The following is a 23,331-nucleotide window of genomic DNA, read 5'->3' as shown; positions in this document are numbered from 1 at the left end:
TTCTGTTATGTTTATTTTAGTATAAATGTGTAACGATTGCATGGATAAAATTAATAAGAATTATTGATTCTATTCAAATAAATATCAGTTTATTATTCTGCTCTTTCTCATCTTCCTTATTCTATCTTATTTCTTCTCGTATACATTCTCTTCACTTCTTTACAAACACTGTCAATTGGTATCAGAGCTGATTTCTTAAAGGACCTGTGATGGATAATGAAGCAAGTTTTTCTCACATTTCTTCTCCAATCTTCAATAGAGAAAATTATCAACTTTGGGCAGTAAGGATGGAAACCTACTTGGAAGCACTTGATCTTTGGGAGGCTATAGAAGAGGATTATGAAGTTCCACCACTACCAACAAATCCTACATTGACTCAGATTAAGAGTCACAAGGAGAGAAAAACCAAAAAATCCAAAGCAAAGGCATGTCTATTTGCTACTGTCTCAACAACAGTTTTCACAAGGATTATGTCCCTAAAATCTGCCAAAGATATATGGGATTATCTGAAGGAGGAGTACGCTGGAGATGAAAGGATACGTGGAATGCAAAGCCTCAACCTCATAAGAGAGTTTGAGCTGCAGAGGATGAAGGAGTCTGAGACCATCAAAGAGTACTCAGAAAAATTGCTTGGAATTGTCAACAAGGTGAGATTACTGGGCACAGAATTTAATGACTGCAGAATTGTAGAGAAAATCCTGGTTACGGTGCCTGAAAGATATGAGGCATCTATAACTACCTTGGAAAACACCAAGGACCTGTCCAAGATCAATTTGGCAGAATTGATAAATGCTTTGCAGGCTCAAGAACAAAGGAGACTGATGAGGCTGGATCATGTTACAGAAGGAGCATTACAAGCAAAGTATACTGATTCTAAAAGTCATTTCAGGAAAAATCAGGCTTCAAGTAGTAGTAACAATACTGCTCGCAAATTCCAGAATAAAGGAAAATTTCTCAAAAGAACTTTTCCACCCTGTCAACACTGCAACAAGACAGGACATGCACCTTTCAAGTGCTGGAAAAGGCCTGATGCAAAATGCAGCAAATGCAATCAAATGGGACATGAGGCAATCATCTGCAGGACAACAACTCAGAGACAAGATGTTGATGCACAAGTTGCTAGTCAAGATGATGAAGATCAAATGTTCGTAGCTTCATGTTTTTCAGTCCAAACCACCTCAGATCACTGGCTGATAGACAGTGGGTGTACGAATCACATGACCCCTGATAGAAGCCTCTTTCGAACCTTGCAATCTACTGAAGTTGCAAAGGTCAGAATTGGGAATGGTGCTTGCATAGCTGCAAAAGGAAAGGGGACAATTGCCATCACCACAAAGTCAGGTACAAAAACCATTTCTGAAGTTTTATATGTACCTGAAATAGATCAAAATCTATTAAGTGTGGGGCAATTGATTGAGAAAGGGATGAAGGTTGTCTTTGAAAATTATTTTTGCTATGTCTTTGATGCTGCTGGACAACTAATTTTACAAGCTAAGATGAAAGGAAAGAGTTTTTCATTCCTACCATTTGAGGAGGAGTATTCAGCTTTTCATACAAAGCTGACTGATATGGAAGTGTGGCATAAAAGACTAGGCCACTGCCATCAACAGAGGATGATAAGCATGAAGAAACATGATTCTGTAAGAGGAGTGCCTCAATTCACTGATTTTCCATCAAATTGCAGTGCATGTCAATTTGGTAAACAAAGCAGGAAGCCATTCCCGAAATCAACTTGGAGATCTACACAGAAACTCCAATTGATTCACACTGATGTTGCTGGTCCACTCAGCACACCTTCAATCAAAGGTAGTCGATACTATATTCTTTTTATTGATGATTTTTCTAGGATGTGCTGGATTTTCTTCATGAAATACAAATCAGAAGTTGCTGGGATTTTTTTCAAATTCAAGAAGAATGTGGAAAACATAAGCAATTACAGAATTCAGGCCATTAGGTCTGATAATGGCAAAGAGTATACCTCATCAGAGTTCAATCTCTATTGTGAGGAAGCTGGTATTGATCATCAACTCGCTGCCCCTTACACACCAGAGCAGAACGGTGTTAGTGAAAGAAAGAATCGATACATCATGGAGATGGTGAGATACATGTTGCATGACAAGAACTTACCAAAGGATTTTTGGGCAGAAGCAGCCAGCACTGCAGTGTTTCTTCAAAACAGATTGCCCACAAAATTGCTTGACGAGAAGACACCTTTTGAAGCTTGGTATAATTACAAACCTTCATTAAGATTTCTTAAAGTCTTTGGCAGTCTGTGTTTTGTTCACATTCCACAGATCAAAAGGGATAAGCTGGATAAGAAGGCTGCACCAGGAATATTTGTTGGCTATAGTGGTACATCTAAAGCTTACAGTATACCATCCTCAAACACAAAAAATGGTTGTTACCAGGGATGTCCACTTTCAAGAAGAAGATCAGTGGGACTGGGGACAATTACAAATGAATAATCAGCCTCATGAAGAAGAAAAATGGAACTGGGGACACTCACAAAGAAATCAGCAGCCTGCAGATCCATTGCTAGATGAAACATTTGATGATCCACCAACAAGAGGCATCCGATCACTTGAGGATGTTTATCAAAGAAGTAATGTAGCCCTCTGTGAACCAGAAAACTATGAAGAAGCTAAACAAAGCCCAGAATGGCAGAAAGCAATGCAGGAGGAGATATCAATGATTGAGAAGAATTGCACATGGGAACTTGTTGACAGACCACCTGGAAAAAACATCATTGGCGTGAAGTGGATATTCAGGACTAAACTGAATGCTGACAGCACCATCAACAAGTTTACTATCTCGGTTTATGCATTGTCCGAGTGAAATTCATATGAGAGCTGCTAAAAGAATCCTAAGATACATCAAAGGGACCTGCAGCTATGGAGTTAAATTTCAGAAGTGTCAGGAATTAAAACTACATGGATTTTCTGACAGTGATTGGGGAGGATCCATTGATGACATGAAGAGCACCTCTGGTTTTTGTTTCAACCTAGGGTCAGCTATATTTTCATGGTCATCCAAGAAGCAAGACACGGTGGCTCAATCTACAGCAGAGGCAGAGTTCATTGCTGCCACAGCAGCTGTAAACCAAGCTCTTTGACTTCAGAAATTGCTACGTGATGTACACATGGAAGAAGAAGAAGAAGCAACTGAAATCTCAGTTGACAATCAAGCAGCTATTGCAATATCTCATAATCCAGTTTTTCATGGAAAAACTAAACATTTTAATATCAAACTGTATTTCTTGCGTGAGGTGCAGAAACATGGTGAAGTTAAGTTGATTTATTGCAAGTCTGAAAATCAATTGGCTGATCTGTTTACTAAACCACTTCCAGCAAACAGGTTTGAGTTTTTAAGACAAAGGATTGGAGTTTGCAGCTCCTCAAGCAAGAAGGAGTGTTGAAGTTTGCTTGCTGAAGCTGTCAAAGAAGGAGCTGTCGTGAAGTCTGTTATTTCTGTTATTTCTGTTAATTCTATTTATCATACTAATAATAAGCTTTTGTCCTAGTCTCTAGGTATTAGTTAGTCTGTTATTAAGTTAACAGAACATAGCATGATTTCATGCTATAAGATTGGAATTCTGTTATGTTTATTTTAGTATAAATGTGTAACGATTGCATGGATAAAATTAATAAGAATTATTGATTCTATTCAAATAAATATCAGTTTATTATTCTGTTCTTTCTCATCTTCCTTATTCTATCTTATTTCTTCTCGTATACATTCTCTTCACTTCTTTACAAACACTGTCATGGATGCTTAAGATTTCACATAAACTAATGGGGTTCTTACAGACATGAAGACATTACAGTGTCTGCCTCAGCAGGTCTTATGTGATTTTCATGAACCCCACATGTTCCCCACTTATAAATTGTCTCTGTTTTTTTCCCCCCTCTTTGGTTAAATATGCGAGAATTAGAAAATAGATGCGCAAGTAGCCAGGCATTTATAATATCGTGATGATGCAATGATGCTTCTTTATCAAAGAGCTACAAGAATTAAGTGTAGCCATCTATTATACGTAGAGCGGTAGGGAGAACAAGACCGATGCACATGCATGACACAGGAATATTTACTGTAGAAATCATAGAAGAATCTATACGTAGCTATACAATGAATGCTGGCTAGCTGTGGTCTGTGAGGCCCCCTTTTTTATTATTTTTTTATTCATTTTTCAGGTCATCTTCTCCTCAAAATAAAGGTTCTACGACAAGAATAGAATCAAATCCATTGCAAAATCGCATTTTCTGTCATGTTTGTATTGTACGTATTACAAATATTAAACTTCAAGCTCGACAAGTTTCGCATGAAATACATGTTAATGATTTGGAATGGACAGCTTGAATTTATTCTATCTAGCTTCCTGTTCATCAATACAAGATTTAGAATATTTATGAAAGTGGATGCTCTACAAATTATTTCACCAAAGCTTAGATCATGTCAATATTATTCTTACACCTTTTCGTTTTTGTAATAATTCAATATTAGTGTTTGAAAGTGGTCTTTTATGTAATTCATGTGATTTGTATCTGTTAATGATTATTTTATATGATATAATTATAATTATATTATTAAAGAAGTTAAAAGATTTTGATTTTATACACTGTTCATCTTTATATGTCCTTTCATATTTCACTATTCGCGTATGTTTATATCCGATTTTTTACCTTTCTAGGTCTTTGAAGTTTTTATTGTTTTTACATTTTGATTATTAAACTCAATTCCTCTTTAATTTCATCATTGCAAATTATACTAGCATGATTTTTATGTTTTAAGAATCATTTTCATTTGTATGCTCTTGATTATCTGATGTGACATGAAATATTCAATGCTAGATTAAAGGTAAATTTTAGATTACTTTTTAAAAAATTAAAAGAACAAGGTTCGAAAATAATTTAAAAAAAAATTAATTTTATCTCTTGAAAGTTTCATATGGTTCATTAAAGCAGTGTCTATCATTAATGATTTAATTAATCCAATGGTTTCATTACGTTTTTGCTAATTGAATTAAGATTTTAATGAAAAGTAATAATAAATATGTAGTTATGCAATAGAAAATTATTTCATGACAACTCCTAACATTTAAATTTATAATTGTGCATGTAGTCAACTGTTTAAGCAATGGCATGTCCTAGAGCTTTTTACAAATTATATATATATATATATATATATATATATATATATATATATAACGGGCTTCTTCTACTTTAGAAGACAGAGGGCCCGTACATCTTTTTTTTTTTAAAAAAGAATCCAAATAATAATGAAAAATAGTAAAATGTAGTTGTATCGTTCTATAATATTTAAATCTTGAAAAAGAAAAGAGTTTATTAATAAATTAGGAATCTAGATTATTGAAGGATAAGGTGACAGGACGCTTCCTGACAGTCAAGTGACGCAAAAGACGACGTCAGTGCAAGTTCAGGCCAGCAAAGTACCCGAGAGACACACGTCACAGGGGCTCCCGAGACCGCCAAGGCGAATATCAAGGAGGACGATGCACGTGTAGGGTTGATTGATGTTCCACGTGGGCCATTCGATGACAAGCTGTTCGCTGTGATGATGGGCGCCCCTGGGTAAAGTGGTGACTCTGGTTTGCGTATGAATTGTACGAAAGCAAGATGATAACCTCCTTTTACATTTCTAGAACCCATATTACTTTGATTGCGACATCTATCAACCCCACAGTTTTGGCTAGCAGCCTGGCGCTGTCATCGAGTCTTTCCCCGGCCTGTGTCAAGACCTTGGGCTGCAGCCATGGGCGAGTGGCTCATCTTTCCTCGGCTAGCTCGTGCCTTTATGAGTGAGCATCTTTTATATATATATATATATATATATATATATATATATATATATGTTTTAAAAACGTTTTAAAAAAAAATTAAAATGTTTTTTTTAATTATTTTTTTCTTGTGTTGTTTTATATTGTTTTGATGTAATGATATTAAAATAAATTTTAAAAAATAAAAATTTTAAATAAAAAATAACTTCACGGCATTATTTGGACGTGGACCCCTTGGTTTGGGGCATTCTTTTAAACCTTTTTCTTGTCACTGTCAGGGGGGGAATTGAGAAAGCATCCGGGACAGGCAGGCCCATAAAGACGCTGTCGTTTATGTAGGAGCAGTAGCTAGCCTCTCTGAATTCAACACTCTTCTGAAAAAGCCTGGTCTGCCCTTAAAACTCTCTATTGAATTGCCTTGGGCCCAATAAATCCAAGTGTCGCTCCTTGGTAGAGAAAAGGAGCGTGCAAGTACTTGAAGAATTAATTAAAATACACCGCCAAACTACTATCAACCAGTCAAGCCCGCCATTTTCCGTCCATCTAACACGTGCCCATGAACGCCACCCGGTTTTCAAACCCTGCTTTTTCGGGGGATGTTTGTTTTTTATTTTAAAAAATATATTTTTTTATTCATTTAAATTTCTTTTTATATTTTCATATCATTAATATAAAAAATAATTTTTAAAAACCATCATTATTACATTCAAACAATCTCTCCCCCAGCCTCCTTATTGGACTATTTGAACAATATTTATAATATTATTTAGCTGTCAGGCATGACCGTGCCCATGTTATAGCTCTCGGTGCCTTTCTTTTGAGCTTTTCAAGTTAAACAATTTCTTAAGAATGCTACGGTAATTTCTCATGGAATTAATATTTCAAAAATACCATTTAACTCTGAATTTGCTTGACTGAAGTCTTAAGAATGTGATTTGGTGGGAAAACATTGTTATCCAGGAATTAAACAATTAGGCGTCATAATGCATGCTCAGAGGTGAAGGAACTGTTTCATGATTCCATCTTTCCAGATTGTTGTGGCTCGGGGAGTCACCGGTTCAGTCCCTTGGTCTGCCTTGGCATTGGCACCCATGTGGTTAGAGCCTGTTGGTCTCTCTCGTGAGAAAACTGCAGTCCTCATTGCCTTGTTTGGCATTGCTAGTTCCTTTGGGGGATTGTTTGGTGGCAAAATGGGGGGCTTCGTTACTGCTCGTCACCCAAATTTTGGGAGGACAGTTCTAGCACATATAAGCTCTGCATCAGCCATCCCTCTGGCAGCATTGCTTCTTCTGGTTTTATCTGATGCTCCATCAACAGCAATCATGCATGGAATTGTATTGGTCATAATGGGATTATGCATGTCTTGGAATGCTCCAGCTACAAACAAGTGAACTCTCTCGAACTCTTTTTTTTTCTCATTTTTTCCTCCCTTTTACTTATTTGCATCCTCTGCAATAAATATTCAAAATATTAATGTACAGTTAATCAAATAAAGCCATAAGACAGAGTAGCCAAAGAATTTGAACGAGCAAGTTCATCGATATAAAATGGGATCAACACCAAATAACATTGAAAATTTCTAGATTCTTTGCAAGACTGTCAAATCACTAGATTCTTACATGCATAGACTATATTACTGCGCATGTTTATTAGCATTGCAAATTCTTGATGGTTGTTATATATATGCCCATGCAGTCCGATTTTTGCTGAAATAGTACCCAATAAATCCCGGCGTCTATGCGTTGGATCGATCTTTTGAGTCTCTGCTGTCATCATTTGCTCCCCCTGTTGCTGGAATACTTGCTCAGCATGTTTATGGCTATAAACCACTTCTGTATCCACTGAATCTGAAGAGATTGCTACAGATAGAGGGAATGCTGCATCTTTGGCCAGAGCTTTGTACACTTCAATAGGACTTCCAATGGCTCTGTGTTGTCTCATCTACTCATTCCTCTATGGTACCTCCTACCCAAGAGACAGAGAGCGGGCTCAGATGGAAGCGCTGATAGAGTCTGAGATGCGGCAATTGATGTCTGATAATAATTTTAACCATTGTTGGAGATTATTCTCAAGTTCATTTCTTTGAAGAAGCATGCAGAAGAACCATCTGTTATGGACAGAAGTGTTATTGAAATGGATTATGAAGGAGAGGATAGTCTTGATCTTGATGAAAGTGCTATCATCATTTGCTCCCCCTGATAATGGTGACAACCGACGAAGACGGGGAAACCAGTTAATGTTCCGTTGGATGAGCACTTGCACCATTATAATTGAAGTTCCATTTGTTGAAGATCTTTGTTATGTTTTTGGTAGGTGATATGTAGACGTTAAAATTTAAAGAGCGCTTGCACCATTTCACCATTTCCCAGGGGATTGGATTGTTCATTTGGCTTTCAGAAACATGAATCATTCGAGGCCAAAGTATTAAACCAAAAAGAATTGGCTGGTCTTACGCATGCATTTTGACATTTTACCTTTGTCGAGTACAGCGTGATTGGGGCTCGTTGCTTCCTTTCGAAAAGGCGTCAAAGTTTCGACCATCTACGCAATAATGATGGCTAGGACGACCCTTATCTCTATATATTTAATGCCGTCATCGGAACTTGCCACCTAGAGCATGTAGAAATGGGAAAGATCTTTTCAAATACATGCTTTATAACCCTTTATTTATCTCTCTCTCTGTCTCTTCTATTAATAGCATTCTATGACCTAGGTATATAGGAGATACAAACTAATCAAACGGGTATAAAGTAAAGCGCGGGGTTCTGTGAACAACATAATTTGCAAGGATGAGAGCACTATAGCAGCATGGGAAGCTTAGCTGGGTTTTGTTGCTGAAAACATCACAAACCGCCCATTTCTTGTGCATGTAAAATCAAGTAGCCCACAGGCTCTACAGACGTCTTCTAGTTCACGTTCAGATAGGAAGATGCTGCTCCCTGATACTTGTGTGAATCTCTATAATGGGAGACAAATAAATTATCCATCGACCATATATTGCTTAAAGAAGACAAAAATATGATGCTTGAAATAGCGTCTTTCTAGCAAAGCGTGTTGGATAAGCTATTTCGGCCTTGGTTGTGAGATTATTCCCATGTGAGGATATAGAAAATGTCAATGAACAAATTGAGCATGTTGAGCCAAAGTCCTTGAGCATTGCCATTCAAGTTCCTAGTGGTTAATTTTTATTTTCCTTGCTTCACTGATGTTTTGCACTTTATTTTACAAAGACAGTGCAATACGATGCATGGAAGAAAAAAGGATGAATAAACACCACTGTGACAAATTGATTTCTATTGATTCCGCTAACCAAAGCTCTACTTGTTTTTCCATCCTATGTGTCCAAAAGAGCATGTTGTCTAAAGTCATTACGTATAGCAGTTCAAGTTCAAACTGAACCACGTACCTGGCTTGTAGGCTTCAAAAATGGGATGAGACTGAAATGCCCATCAAGTATGCAGGTGGTGGCAACGAACACTCCTCCAGGCCTCAAAACTCGACTTACTTCAGCTACCTGCAAAAGAATAGCTACCACATCATGGAGATCATAAGCTGGTAAACTTAAGCAAAAGTGGAATCATGTAAAGCACACTTGTTAAAGAAGCAGGTAGCAATGCAAATAATAAGGTGCGACACTCATCTCAAATGTAGAATCATGAAAAGAAAACAAAAAATAAGATATCTCTTACGAATTAAGAGGTCTGTTCACGATACATAATGAAAACAAACCTAATGCAAATAATCATTTTTATGAAGATCTGTTATTATTGTCGTCAATTGAAATTATTTCACTTCAATATATCTTCTAACTAGCAGAATGCAAAACCCTGTGATAATCAGGAGTGTGCAATCAAGTTCAGTCGCATTAGGTACGTACTTTCATAGAAGGTCAAAACATATTCATGCTTCTGATATGTTGACATAAAACACCTCATCAATGTTTTAGGAAGATGCCACATTCAGGGGTAAAGAGATGGGTATGTTCAGAATGAAAGAGCATCCTAAGGTTCCATGGATGACTTGCTAGCATTTTAAGTCCAAAATGAAGCTTTCTGTGAAAACAATGAAATAGTGTACTTTCTACAAGTGGAATATTATGATTTATATGCAAGGGAAGGGGGCGTTTATAATGTGGCTACAGATGTCAAATCTATAGCCAAGATTCTTTGTATCAAGTCCTCGAGCATGTGAATTATTTCCATAAAATCATGAGAGAGAAATAAGATTTTGCAAAACAGATTGTCCATCAAGGCTTTTCACAGGGGAAGACATAATGCAATTTCTTGTCCTCCAATAAGGCCAGGATTACACAAATTGTGGAATATGTGGCCAGAGTTTTAACAAAAAAACAAGCATATAACTGTTAGCCAGGCATCAAAGTGTGGAAGCTTGAGCTTCAAAACTGCCTAATCCTTTGAGCAGTAATTCTCATGGCTTTCCCCTCCAGTCTCATCTTTACACACCATTCAGAACCATGGTCACAATCTCACATATATAGTAATATGAGGATCTAACGCCTAAAGAAATATTAGTTTAAAATACTACCAAGTTAGGAAATGCTTACAGCCACGGATGGTGAAGGCCAACAGTGTATAGCAGCAGCAGCATGGACAGCATCAAGAGAACCAGAGATGAAAGGAATTCTAGCTATATCAGCTCTGACCAATATTAAGTTCCTAAAGAGATCAAATATAACCATTGTCCCTGATCAATATTAATTTCAGAAGGAAATCAAAACCAGTTAGAAATAGAGTCTCAGCTCAAGCAAGCTTTAAGCCAAAACTAGTTGAGTAGCAGATCTATCGAGTTGTATTATTAAAGGAAACTCCAAATATATTTCAGCAGGAATTGCAGCTGATATCATCTATAAATTTCACTGATTTGCGGAGATGAATTCAAATCATCCAAAGGAAAATTAAACAAAGTTAGTAGAAAGGTTTGGTTCATACTCTTTTGGAAAGTTCTCCTCCTTCTTGATGAATTCATAGCACTGTTGCAGCATGTTTTCTGAGTAGTCCAGAGCCATGACAAGAGAAAACAACCCCCTCTTGGTGAATAGTCTTCAAAATAAACCACTACCACAACTAGCATCTAGAATATTGCCACCTAAAACCGGCTTGAGGTAATCCTTCATCAATTCAAACTGCAGTCCAGATCACAGTGAGTTTACAGCGCCACCACACAAATAAGATTTCCAATTGAACAAACAAATTTCCTGTGAAAGCTTTCAATGAAGAGATTGTCCTGTTACCTCTTTCTCTGGGCCTGGAAAACCACCCTATACAAAATTTTGACGCCAACCTCTCTCGTAAAGGAATGACATGAATGAGAGGCACTCATACTGACCATGCGAGATAGCATGAAATGCATCAGGCTGATGATTATATATTCCTACTGAAATTCGTACTCATTCAATGCATGGAAACCAAGTCAATCCACAATGTTCGACAAAATTTCCTGCTGTATCTAGGCAACAGATGCAACAAGATGCAATTTCCCCAAAGAAATTCCAGAATAGGTTGTCTGGGGCTGCAAATGGATTTAGCCAAGATTAACGAAGGCCAGATTGGTTGTGGGAATCAACAGACACCAATCCCTTCAAAATCAAATTTACAATGACAGAATTGGGGCACCGCCATCTAGAGAGCATGCAATAGAATCCAAAAAATACCAGGCTGAAAGTTTAGCGGCAGGAAACTTGACCTTTCGTTAGCATGACAGAATAGATGGTTTAAAAAGACTAGCTTGTCATCTTGGAGGCAATTTCTAGTTTTGGACATGAAAAACATCATTGTAAAGCATGATGGGTCCGGAATCTATCTAATAAAAATTAATAACTGTAATTGATAATTGATAATTTACCCCTATCCTGTATTTGAAATTTTGAATTGCCTCAGGATGGACACAAATCTTCTTACTTGTACTCTGCAACGGTCTTAGTGCGAACATGTATGAACATTATCCAGGTCCCAAATTTGCAACAAGCACCATTTCCTCAAACACTATCTTACTCATGAATATCGCAACAACTATTTTATTCACACCTGAAAAATTCTGTGGCCAAAGGCATAGCATCACGATATTCCTTAGACCCACTAGCTACCGTCAATTCAAGATGTGTTTCCTTGCCAGAGTATGTCTTCTTTCAAGTGCTTCACTGCAAACTAGATCCACGTGCAGAATCTCTGTACCAAATCCAACCATTACAAACACAAAACTATTTCCATGCCAAGAGCAATAACAATTTCCGCAAACAATTTTGAAAATAACTTGCACAGATAGGACAGTTGCGCCAATCAAAGTCACGGGCTCGTAACATACGGGACAGGCTAGGATGTTCTTGCTGCTACGGACATCCTTTTCAACTGTCACGGGACCCTAAATCAAAAAACAACACAAAACGATATATATATCGATTTGGAACAATCTATGACTAATCATTCAAGATTAATAACCTATAATCTCAATTCTCAAACATTAATAAAGCCTGTAACATTTGCTTTTGCATCAATTCCCTTTCATTTCTCTCAGCAACCAAACAAGGAAATGAGGGAAATGCTTGTGATCACAATGAAAGATGACTTAAGGCGCAGTTATGCATTGGAAAATAAAAAAACTGGGCAATTTGAAATGGTCTAAAAAGAGAAGGCAGACCGTTGGCTTAGTCTCGGCAAAGGCGGTGGAAGAAGCGCGAATTTTTGTCGCGAAACTAGTGCGTTTAAAGGTCGGGGTACAGTATTGATGAGTTGACTCGGGAGAAACGAGGACGAGAGAATAATGGAGGAGGCCATGGCTTCTTTCTGTGTCTTTGTTGGATAGCAGAGAGGGTGTCGGGAGTGGATGAATTACATGGGATTAACCAAAATAAACAAATGACAAAAGATTAATTGGATTGGGGGGGGGGGGCGGCGCACAAGTTCAAATAAACTATGCAGGAATGCCGGCGGCCCGACGGCATGACACAACCGTTGGCTTGCTTCCCCTTACATACAAACCACTACAAAGCAAATTCAGATTATAGTATTTGCTCCTAGAAAAACACATGTTCCATCTATGTTGGTCCAAAAAAAATATCTTTTTTTTCTTTATTTTGGTACAAACATAATTGGGTGTTAGTAAATGTAATCATATAATGAGTGTGCTTGGAATCGTAGTTTAATTTATTTTTTAAATTAATTTTTGGTTTAAAAAGTATTAAATTGATATTGTTTTTAAGTGTTTTTTTAATGATTTTGATTTAATAATATCAAAAAAATATAAAAAATATAAAAAAAATATATCATTTTAATATATTTTAATTAAAAAATATTTAAAAAAAATATTATATATCGTGTTTCAAAACACACATTGCTTGTATTTAATGACAAATAAAATACCTATTCGGTTAGAGGCTTCACATTTACTCTTCTCCCAATATCAATCAAATAAAATAATAATATTCTAATTATATATTAAAAAAAAAAAACTTTTGATATTGTTATAAAACTCAGTCAAGTGAGTTAAATTTAAAAACTCATGATTCATTGTCTAGTCCATGTTTAAAATTAAATAGTATGAGTATTGTTTCATATAATTCAATCAACTTAATAAGTTAAAAAAAAAAAAACCATGATTTGGCTTATAAAAGAAATTTCAAAATGAGATTTTCTTAAAACATTTAGGTTGTGTTTGTTTTTGCAGCTCGTCGTGCATTTTCAAAAAAAAATTAATTTTTTTTGTTTAAAATAAAATTTTATATATTTTTTGATCATTTTGATGCCCTAATATCAAAATGAATTTTTAAAAAATAAAAAATAAATATTATTTTGATACATTTTCAAGTTAAAAGAACTTTAAAAAAATCATTACCACAATGTTAAACACTACCGTAATGTAAATAATAATAATAATATTCATGCGCATAGAATTTTTTGGCATTGTCATTAAAGTCTACTGAGTCAAACTTGAAAAGAAATATTAAATTGACTCGAGTTAATCCGTCAGACATGTGGCTCAAGTCATAAAAAACATTGCATTCACTAAATTTTTTTATTTAATTATATAATTAAAAAATATATATTACTACCAAGCCAAATTAACTAAAGAAGGATAAAATTCGGAAACAAGCCAATAAAAAAACATCAACAAAAACTTAATATTTAGAAATAAAATTGAAAGAAAAAGAAAAAAATAGTTTTTTTAAGAAAACCAGAAGTAATTCTTGATTAGCAATTCATATATCTAATGAAATAAAACTAAATAAAAAAATTCTTTTAAATTTCTTTTTCCTTTTATATTTTTTTTCTCTCTTATATCATTTTTTATGAAAATATTACGCAAATCAAGAAAAAATAATTTTAAAAAAATTTAACCATAAATCATGCATTCACGCTGAAGCCCAACACAATTCATATTTTTCTCTTCAATTACTCGGCACCATCGACACATGTTTATCAATGATGTCCAATTTTATTTTAAACAAACCTTTAATTTATTTTATTTTGAAAAAAAAAGGCATACAATGTATTGCTTGTTGTTTCTAAAATCTAGTATTGTGGTTGAAAAAATCAAGGGTTGGGAATTTTGGGTTGAAATTTAATTTTTTTAACTAATTTTCAGACAAAACATCTGGTAAATACTATAAAAATATTTCTAAATCATAAATTGGTTATTAAATCTAAAAATATATGCAAAGATATTTCTTGAATTTTTATATTTAAGGATGCTAAATCATGCCATGTATTTTTTTTATTATTATTTATGCAAATGTGATTTTTTTAGAGACTTAGCCATATGCAATTAAAACATTAATTGTATTTAAAAAAAAAAAGATTTTTGTTGTTTTTTTAAGGAAAGAAACAAGGCTTATTTAATATTAAAAAAGCATCTCGCATGTAAGTCACAATCTCAAATATTAAATATGAGCGTGTTAAAAAAAGTTGAGAACTCAAAATTAATTATAAAATAATCTTCCAAAATTTTTAAAATTTATTAATAATAGACTGATGGTATGTTTGGCAAAAACATAACAAAAAAAAGGTTTTAATCAAGCTATTTTAACCACAATGTCGACTCAAGATAAATTATCATTCATTAACTCAAAAATCAAGCAACACCAAGAAAGTCCACACGAATCTTATTAATTTCACAAACTTTGTTCAAATTGCATACTAATTCAAGTAAATTAACACAAACCCAAACATAATTCATGAATTAACTCACTAATATCAATAATGTTCAAATATCAATAATGATCCTAAAAATAAACTCATTAATCAATATAAATTATTAAATCATTTCAAGCAAAAAACACACATCAATCCAAACCAAATAATATCCAAATAGTCCAAAAATTATACATGCATTATTATAAATCATTTAACTATGGCTTGTGAGGCAATGAATTATAAATTACAATAATGAAGTGTTGATGTTTCCCTTCACAACAAAGAATGATGAATTGGTCATTGGTCAAAATGATATTTTTCACAAGGTTTATTTATCATTATTATATTGATCGGAGTTAAACTAGTCTTTTGATATTTCTATAAATAATGAAATGAATTAAAATACCCTTAAAAAAAAAGTTCTAGGATATTTTAGGTCTTTTACACTTTGATTGCACAATGTAATGACTAAATCGCATTTTAAAGAAAAATAAAATAAAACTGATGTCTAGGGGAATTTTTGTATTTTTCTAATGGGCTTTTAGTTATAATGAGAGGTAGTTCAGGTTTTTAACAAATATAAATATAATTAAATAATTAAAAGTGAATGGTGCATGTATAGGATTTGCCAACAAGTAGGGATGATTATTTTCAGTTTGGTTCAGTTTTTATCAAAAAAAGTAACCAAACCGGTTTTTTTAACCAAAACCGGTTCAACTGAACGGTTCTGGTTTGGCGTGGTTTTTTCAGGTTTGGCTTGGTTTTTTTTGTTTGACTTGGTTTTTTCGGTTTGGGTTTTGTTCAGTTTTTTCGGTTTTAGGTTTATAAAACCAAACCAAATCAATCAGTTTTTTAAAAATTGTAATCGATTTAATCGAGTTTTTTTCACGATTTGGTTTTTTCTATTATTTTTTTCCAGTTTTCTCGATTTGATCGATTTTTGATTTTTTTGCTCATTCCTACCAACAAGTAGAAGAGGTCCATACTTTTTGGATAACACATGCAACTCCTTCCACTAGTCAAATGCCATCTTTGATGATGGCGTTGGAAGTGATGTGCCATCATTTTATCGATGGTCAGATGTGTGTTCTCGGAGGAGCAATAGATGGGCTCCGATGAACTTTTTTCTCTTTTCTTTCCTATTCTCTCTTTTTGCCTCAGATTTCACATTAGCCCTTTTAAAAATAAAATGTGTCATATTAGTTTGTATTTGTATTAATCTTAATCATTATTCTTTTGATTCATATATTGTTTTGTTTTAAATGCTTTTTGAAATTGATTTTTTTTTAAAATTTCATCTCTTGATATTTTATTTCATTTATTTTTTGTATCCAATTTTATCCTTATTTTTTTTTATCGCTATTTAGTTTTTTTTTAATGAATGACATTTCTCTTCATGATTTTTTCGGGTTTACCTGTTATGGGATAAGCCGGTCTCATGACCCAAGTTATGGGTTTTAAAGATTAACCTAATTTGATTTCAGTATTTTTTAGGTTTTTATTTTATTTTTTTAATTTTCATCATTCAACATTAGGTTATTGGGCCTTCAACTTTGTGATTTTTGTTGCTTTCTTTTTATAGGTTTATACTGGTCTCATATAGGGTTCACGAATTAGTCGAGTTAACCCAAATTGACTTAGACTTTTTATATATATATTTTTTTGTCATTGTTTTATTCTTTTTTTTTTTGTACAAATTTATCCTGACCTCAAATAGGGCCGCAAATTTCGCATGCTTACTTGAGTCAGGTTTTTTGTTCTCTTTTAAAATTGATTTTTTTTTTCAATTTATCCTTCAACGTTTGATTTCTTGGTAATTTAGATTTAGATTTTTTTTTCCTCTTTACTAAGTTATCTCGTTCTTAGTTAGTTTTTGTTTTGTTATCAAATAAGACTATTGAGATATTTTAAGAATATTTAGAGGGTATATTTTCATAATATTGGTAATAGTTTATTTTTTTTATTAGTCATTGTTATTTTTTTAGTGTTTTTTAAATAATATTATTAAGTTAACCGAGTTTATTTAATTCATTCGAATCAATAACTCGAATCTCAAATTTTTCTTGGTATTTTAAAATAACTATTATCACTTAAATATTTTTTGTTATATTAGAAAAAAACTTAACGCAACCCATAATAAAGCGTGAACTTTCTATCTAGTTTGTTATTTAAAAAAAAAAAAAACTCATTAACTTAGATGTACACAACGGAAACTAAAAGTCTAACATTTATTTTGTCACATTAAAAAACCAATCTCTATCAACAACAAAATCTCAAAACTAAAATCTAACTCCAAGCAACTAATAATTCGATGGCAGTGATGATTTTGACCTATAAATTGGTGTGTATGGTGTTTGTGATAAGTACTAGGAGAAATGAAAACTATAGGAGGAAATCAAAATAAGAGAAGGGAGGAGGAAGGAAAGAGGATAGATTAAGATCTTATTGTATAACCGGTTTGCATGATGGGATATGTTTTAATGATGGCGGTGATTCTCAAAATCATGGGTTTTCAATTTTTATGAATTATAGGTTTTGTGAAGAATTGGAATTTTCGTAATTTTTTTGTTAATGGTTTTTTTTTTTAAAAAAAGAATATTACAAAAAGGTAAAAGTGGGCCATTTATTTGTCGAGGCTATCAAATTTTATTGGAACTTCGAGCCAGTCATAAGGGTAAAATCCGGGAAGTTAAAACAAGAGGGAAAAGAAACGGAACGTTGTCGAAAGTCCGGGGACAAAAATTGAATCGTTGATGTTTTGTCTGTATATATGTATATATATGTTAAATAGCATCGGGTCAACAAGAAGCCCGTCTAGCTCAGTTGGTAGAGCGCAAGGCTCTTAACCTTGTGGTCGTGGGTTCGAGCCCCACGGTGGGCGATAGCTATATTGTTTTCGAGCTTTGGTTTTCTTGGTATTCCCATAATAAAAGACCATTTTTTTTCTTTCTTGGTAAGGGGTGGGAACTGTTCATTATGAACGAGACCTGACCATTTTGCTACTGAAATTAGTTAGCTCAGTATTATTGTACTTGTTTCTCCATGCAGCAGCAATTGTTAGGCAAAGGATGAACTAAACTAAATTAAAGTTAAGCAAACACACTAAAACACTGGGTTTTATCTTTGTACATTATTGTTCGTCTTACAATGATTCTTTTTTTTATTCTTAAATTTTATTTCCTTGTTATTTCATTATTTTATTTTACACTTGATAGTTTCATCCATTTATGTGTCCTAATTCGCTTTTATTTTCATTCTATTGTATATGCGAGGTCTCTCAAAGTATTTTCTCTGTTAATTAACCATCAATTTTATAAAAACAAAGTTTAATTTGTACCCAGGGAAAAAAATAAACCAGAATTAAGAAGAAAACCATACATTTCGTTTTCACTGATCAAGAGGCATGGAAAACTATAGTTTAGTCCTTGAAGTTTAAAATTTTTACATATTTGGTCTCTATTATTTGATATTTTTTGTTTAGGTCCTAAATTTTAGTTTGTTTACATTTTGGTCCTTGTATTGAGGGAGGGGTGAGAAAGTTACCGAAAAAAAAAGAGAAGGGTAAGAAAATATTCATTTGTCCATATCCTAACAAAAAAAAAATTAATATCAGTATCAATAAGCTTGTCTATTAAAATTGTTTGAAACTTTTGTGTTGTTAAGAAAATAGATGCAAACTTGGGACTGTTTTTTTTTTTTTAAATTAGTTTTCTTTTAGTTTGGGCTGATTTTATGGTATTTTAGGGTTACAAATAAGTGTTGTTTTTTAGGGTTACAAAATAACAACTGTTGTCTATTATTTTAGGGTTACAAAATAACAACTGTTGTCTATTTTTTTTTTTGCTTTTAAAAATAATAAAATCATTTTACCGTGCAAAAACATAATAAAAAAAAATAAAGACACCCGTGAATAATTCTCAAAATGACAAATGAACAAAAAAAAAAACTATTTTACCTCTAAAACAACAGTTGTAATTTAAGAGTTTTTCTCAATGATAAAATTATCATTTCACAGTTACAATTCATATTAAACATGTATATATATATATATATATAATGATTTTTACTACATATTTTAGCCTTTTTCTTTAATTTCCTTTTCAACAATGAACGCCTTAAACGGAGTTTATTTTCCAAATTGTTTGTAATTAGTGATAGTAAATGTAATGTAAGGTGATCTATGCAGGCAATTGGCGGGCCGCCTTTTCCACCTCACGTGAAAGCTGATGCTTTGGCACACGACCCTCGGAATGATGTGGTGTCAAGTGTTGAATGGGCATCTCAAGGTCACCCCTTCTGGTTGCTCACATGGGTGGTGGAGTAGCGGAAACGATTCATTTCTTTAATAGAAAGAGGAAGCAATATTATTCTACATAAAAAAAAAAAAAAAATTATATATCAGTTAACAGTTGGGTGGCATTTCCTTTATTCATCTCGAAAAGAGGAATATATACAAAGATCGATCAAACTTCAAAGAGAAATATTATGTTTTTATAATTATATATATCTGGAAAAAAAATTCATAATATTCATGTTGGAGAAAAAAGTTTAAGATAATTTTATGAGTCAACGTATATATCATCCACATAAAATGTAATGACAATTCTAACGTAAATAATGGCATGTGAACGCAGTTTGGAAAATGGAAAATAATCTCAGTCACCGTCTCAAAACCGTCATCTGGTCGTAACGGAAAGCGCTCATGCTAAGCGGAGGAAAGAAAAATCCCAGGGCGGTACGAAATTCAAATTTAGCACTGGAGAAAGAATTAAATAGTAATAATAATAAAAAAAAACCCAACAACAGCTGTGCATCCAAGCCTCATTTTTAACTCTATTTTTTTTTTTTTTCTCTTTGCTTTTAAAACAGAGGAAGAAAGAAAGAGTAGCTACTACACTACTCTCTGCCCGCTTGCTCTCTCTCTCTCTCTTAAAATCCCCTTCTCTCAGAAAGCTAAGCCAACCATAAAAACAGAAAATTCTAGAGTAGAGATCAGGTCACCAGCATCAAGGACATCGTAGTCATTTCCCTCAGATCTATCCATTTTCTCTCCCTGAAACGCACAGGAAAACCAAGGGGAGACACTCTCCTCTTATACACTTTCATACTGTCTGAAAAGGCAAGCGAACAGCTGCTCTTTCTAGTTCAACCATTCTTATTTACCTTTTTTTTTTTCTTTAAATAATGGAGAGGAGCACTCCGGTTAGGAAACCACACACTTCCACTGCAGATCTGCTCACGTGGTCCGAGACTCCGCCACCTGATTCTTCCTCCGTTGGCTCCGCTCCTCGCCCTACTCGGTCCCACCAGGTCGCTCCCTTTTTTCTTTCTTTTTTAAATTCTTAACTTGTTAGTTGATTAAATTTTTTGGTGATTGATTTATAGCCTTCAGATGGGATCAGTAAAGTGGTGTTTGGAGGCCAAGTTACCGAGGAGGAGTTCGAGAGCTTAAATAAACGGTGAGATCTGCCTGCCTTCTGTTTGTTTTTTCTGTCCCGTTACTTTTCATGGATCTTAATAATTCATCTTTATTTCCATTATAAACTTTCTAAATTTGGCTTTGATAAGAAACGGAGAAAGAAAAGATTTTTTTTTGTCTAAAATTGGAAGAGTTGTCATTATTATTATTTTTCGCACAATGGGGGTCTGATATATAATTCTAGTCACTTTCTGTTCAATTTGAACCATTTTGTGCGATATATATAATTCTAGTTACTGTCTGTTGAATTTGAACCATTTTGTGTGTGATTAATCCATCTCGTTGTCCTTAGATCTGTTGAAACATACATTTCCATCAGATTTCACAGAGCTTAAAAAATGTTTACTCATAAGGTCCGTGTCAAAAATTTTGTTTCACACATCTTATTTCTAATATTTGTTCTTTTTGACTTATAATCCTCTCTAATTTTATGTTACTCTTTGCCAATATTCTCATTGAAGTAGTATAATAATCTCTACCGAGTTTTTTTAAAGTCATTGATATTGCTTTTAACAATTCTAGTTTTTTAGGTTTATTTCAAAATATTGAAACAACCACTTTCAATATTGTTTTCTCCGTAGAAAATTAAGTGATGGAGTCTTTGATGGCCGTGGGGGTGTCAAAATCTCTGTTTTCTGATACTAAAAAAACTGCAATGATGTACAGCATTCTGCACCTTGTTGTTGTTCATTGTTTTGAGTTTTCCATGTGAGGTCTTTGAATTGGTTGACTTTGGAATTTTCAGGAAACCTTGTTCTGGGTATAAAATGAAGGAGATGACTGGCAGTGGCATTTTTGCAGCCAATGGAGAAGATGATACCACAGAATCTGGCAGTGCCAACCCCATTCCTAACAGCAAAACAGGATTGCGAATGTACCAGGTACCTATTACATTGTTCTTGGTTAATTTTCTTCTAGCTTACGCACCACTCTTTGCCCACATTAAATAATTTCGCTAAATGATATGATGACTTGTGTTTCTGTATTTTGATTTCGGGAACTGCCAGCAAGCAATTGCTGGAATCAGTCACATTTCATTTGCAGAGGATGATAGTGTTTCTCCCAAAAAACCTACTACTCTGCCCGAGGTAGCAAAACAACGGGAGTTAAGTGGAACCTTAGAAAGTGAATCCGATGCCAAGCTGAAGAAGCAGATCTCCGATGCCAAGTCCAAAGAGCTCAGTGGACATGACATCTTTGCACCCCCTCCTGAAATTTTACCACGACCGACAACTGTGCGTGCTTTGGCTTTGCAAGAAAGCATCCAATTGGGTGAACCGTCTCCGCATAATGTAAGTGCTTCTATCAATCTTTATAATTTGAGTTCGTGTGGATGCATAAGCAAAGTGTTCTGGTTTCTCCCAATCCCTTTTCCTCTCTTGCTTTGCAAGGGAATTTAATCGACCAAATGAATTGGTTGGGGGACATGGTAATGGTTGTCATACATGCAGGCCAAAGATTTATTGTTCTAAATTTTTAGGTTATATCCGCCTAAGCTTAGGATGACTGTTTAAATAAATGGACTTTGTTTACCAGAGGAAGTATATAATTTCCTTGCAGCAGGACTGACCTGCTCTGTAGGTTTGAATTAAAGCCTTACTGGTTATGTGTTTTGCTGGAATTTTTTAGCCTGTTGGAGGTCAGCAGCCTAGCGAGGAATCAGTAGTGAAGACAGCAAAGAAAATTCATAATCAGAAATTCAATGAACTTTCTGGAAATGACATATTCAAAGGTGATGCTCCTCCATCATCTGCAGAGAAACCTCTAAGTGTGGCAAAATTGCGAGAGATGAGCGGCAATGATATATTTGCTGATGGGAAGGTAGAGTCTCGAGACTTCCTAGGTGGCGTACGCAAGCCCCCTGGCGGCGAGAGCAGCATTGCCCTGGTTTAATTTATTAGGTCTAACCCCGTTATTTTATCACGCAGTGTCTGGTTGTGTTTATTGCTAGTGGGAATGTGTTCCAATATTATTTTGACCTTGCATTGTGGGTTTTGGGAATTATATTTTAGGTCTTAACACGCTAAACAGTGTTGTGGACTGTCTGCTAATTGGTTTGTGTGTCCATACTCGTGTTTTTTCAGTGCTTGTTTTAGTGAAGTACTTGGGCTGTTGACCAGATTTCATTTTGTACTTAGGATTATATTTGCCATTGTTAATTGTCTGTGATTCATTCTGATGAACTACCTTCTTGTCCCCACCGAGCGCCATTATAGCTCAGCAGAAGATTGTTCGGTGTTTGTTGAACCTTAAAATCTGTAGCTGTTGGTGTTTGTCCTTTCTTATCATTCTCCCGACCTTCAAGACCAGTCCAGAGGACAAGAAATCCATGAAGGGATTGTGTAGAATACTGTAATCGTAGTTTTGTAGTGCCCAGATTGTCGTGTTTGCGCTCTGCACTTCAGTCCACTGTTTTAAAGCCCAACATCGGTATGTGACTTGTGACTCGGATTTAAATTTGACTGGGTTTTAACAAAAAAATAAAAATAAAAGTAGAAACCTTTCAAACCAAGTTATTATGTCAACTTTCAAACCGGTTTGAAGTAAAACTTAACCTGTAAAGTTGCTATGTCATGTTTAATAAGCATAAGAGGAGGAATAAACAAGCTTGCAAAATATATAAAGAAAACACCTATACGGAGAGGTTGGTACCCCGCAATGTCTCCTTTATCCAATGGGAGGAAAGTCTTTGTTTTTGGGATTGGCTTGTGGAGCTGTTATTGAAAACAACCTTCAAGTATTACGAAGCAACTTAGGAAAAATTATTTAAAAAATGTTATTTTATTTAACATGTGGAGCTGTTATATCCAAACAATGTTATTTTATTTTAAAAAACAAAATAAAATTAATTTAAATTAACTCAACAAATTTATTATTGAAACTATGATAACTAAGTATTACGAAGCAACTTA

At 34.3% G+C, this 23,331-nt stretch overlaps 3 protein-coding genes and 1 non-coding gene across 5 annotated transcripts; 3 read left to right on the top strand and 1 right to left on the bottom strand.

Moving 5' to 3' along the window:
- The first annotated feature begins 287 nt into the window (after window positions 1-287).
- Window positions 288-7,185, top strand: LOC118030436 (retrovirus-related Pol polyprotein from transposon TNT 1-94). The gene is made up of 5 exons (XM_035034547.2): window positions 288-2,164; window positions 2,295-2,831; window positions 2,947-3,094; window positions 5,401-5,568; window positions 6,826-7,185. The coding sequence occupies exons 1-5, from the start codon at window positions 288-290 to the stop codon at window positions 7,183-7,185; spliced, it is 3,090 nt and encodes a 1,029-aa protein (XP_034890438.2).
- A 292-nt stretch (window positions 7,186-7,477) lies between these two features.
- On the bottom strand, window positions 7,478-12,778 carry LOC118030435 (uncharacterized methyltransferase At1g78140, chloroplastic). 2 transcript variants are annotated; one of them, XM_035034545.2, is made up of 5 exons: window positions 11,046-12,778; window positions 10,744-10,937; window positions 10,359-10,470; window positions 9,201-9,308; window positions 7,478-8,752 (listed from the first exon to the last, which is right to left on the bottom strand). In XM_035034545.2, exons 2-5 carry the CDS (start codon window positions 10,818-10,820, stop codon window positions 8,612-8,614), a joined length of 438 nt encoding a protein of 145 aa, XP_034890436.1. In that variant the 5' UTR covers window positions 10,821-10,937; window positions 11,046-12,778; the 3' UTR covers window positions 7,478-8,611. The 2 variants fall into 2 exon arrangements, with proteins under 2 accessions (XP_034890436.1, XP_073265204.1); XM_073409103.1 differs by having other exon boundaries at window positions 10,744-12,778.
- A 4,970-nt stretch (window positions 12,779-17,748) lies between these two features.
- Window positions 17,749-17,821, top strand: TRNAK-CUU (transfer RNA lysine (anticodon CUU)). Its single transcript has one exon. It is a non-coding gene; the product is annotated as a tRNA-Lys (tRNA).
- A 1,980-nt stretch (window positions 17,822-19,801) lies between these two features.
- Window positions 19,802-22,602, top strand: LOC118030434 (uncharacterized). The gene is made up of 5 exons (XM_035034544.2): window positions 19,802-20,250; window positions 20,326-20,399; window positions 21,165-21,300; window positions 21,427-21,711; window positions 22,049-22,602. Exons 1-5 carry the CDS (start codon window positions 20,125-20,127, stop codon window positions 22,310-22,312), a joined length of 885 nt encoding a protein of 294 aa, XP_034890435.1. The 5' UTR covers window positions 19,802-20,124; the 3' UTR covers window positions 22,313-22,602.
- The last annotated feature ends 729 nt before the right edge of the window (window positions 22,603-23,331 follow it).

The sequence above is a fragment of the Populus alba genome, chromosome 5 (genome assembly GCF_005239225.2).
Source record: "Populus alba chromosome 5, ASM523922v2, whole genome shotgun sequence".
In the NCBI taxonomy this organism is placed as follows: domain Eukaryota; kingdom Viridiplantae; phylum Streptophyta; class Magnoliopsida; order Malpighiales; family Salicaceae; genus Populus; species Populus alba.
The sequence above is the reverse complement of the archived record's forward strand: the minus strand, read 5'-3'. Positions and strand labels throughout refer to the sequence as shown.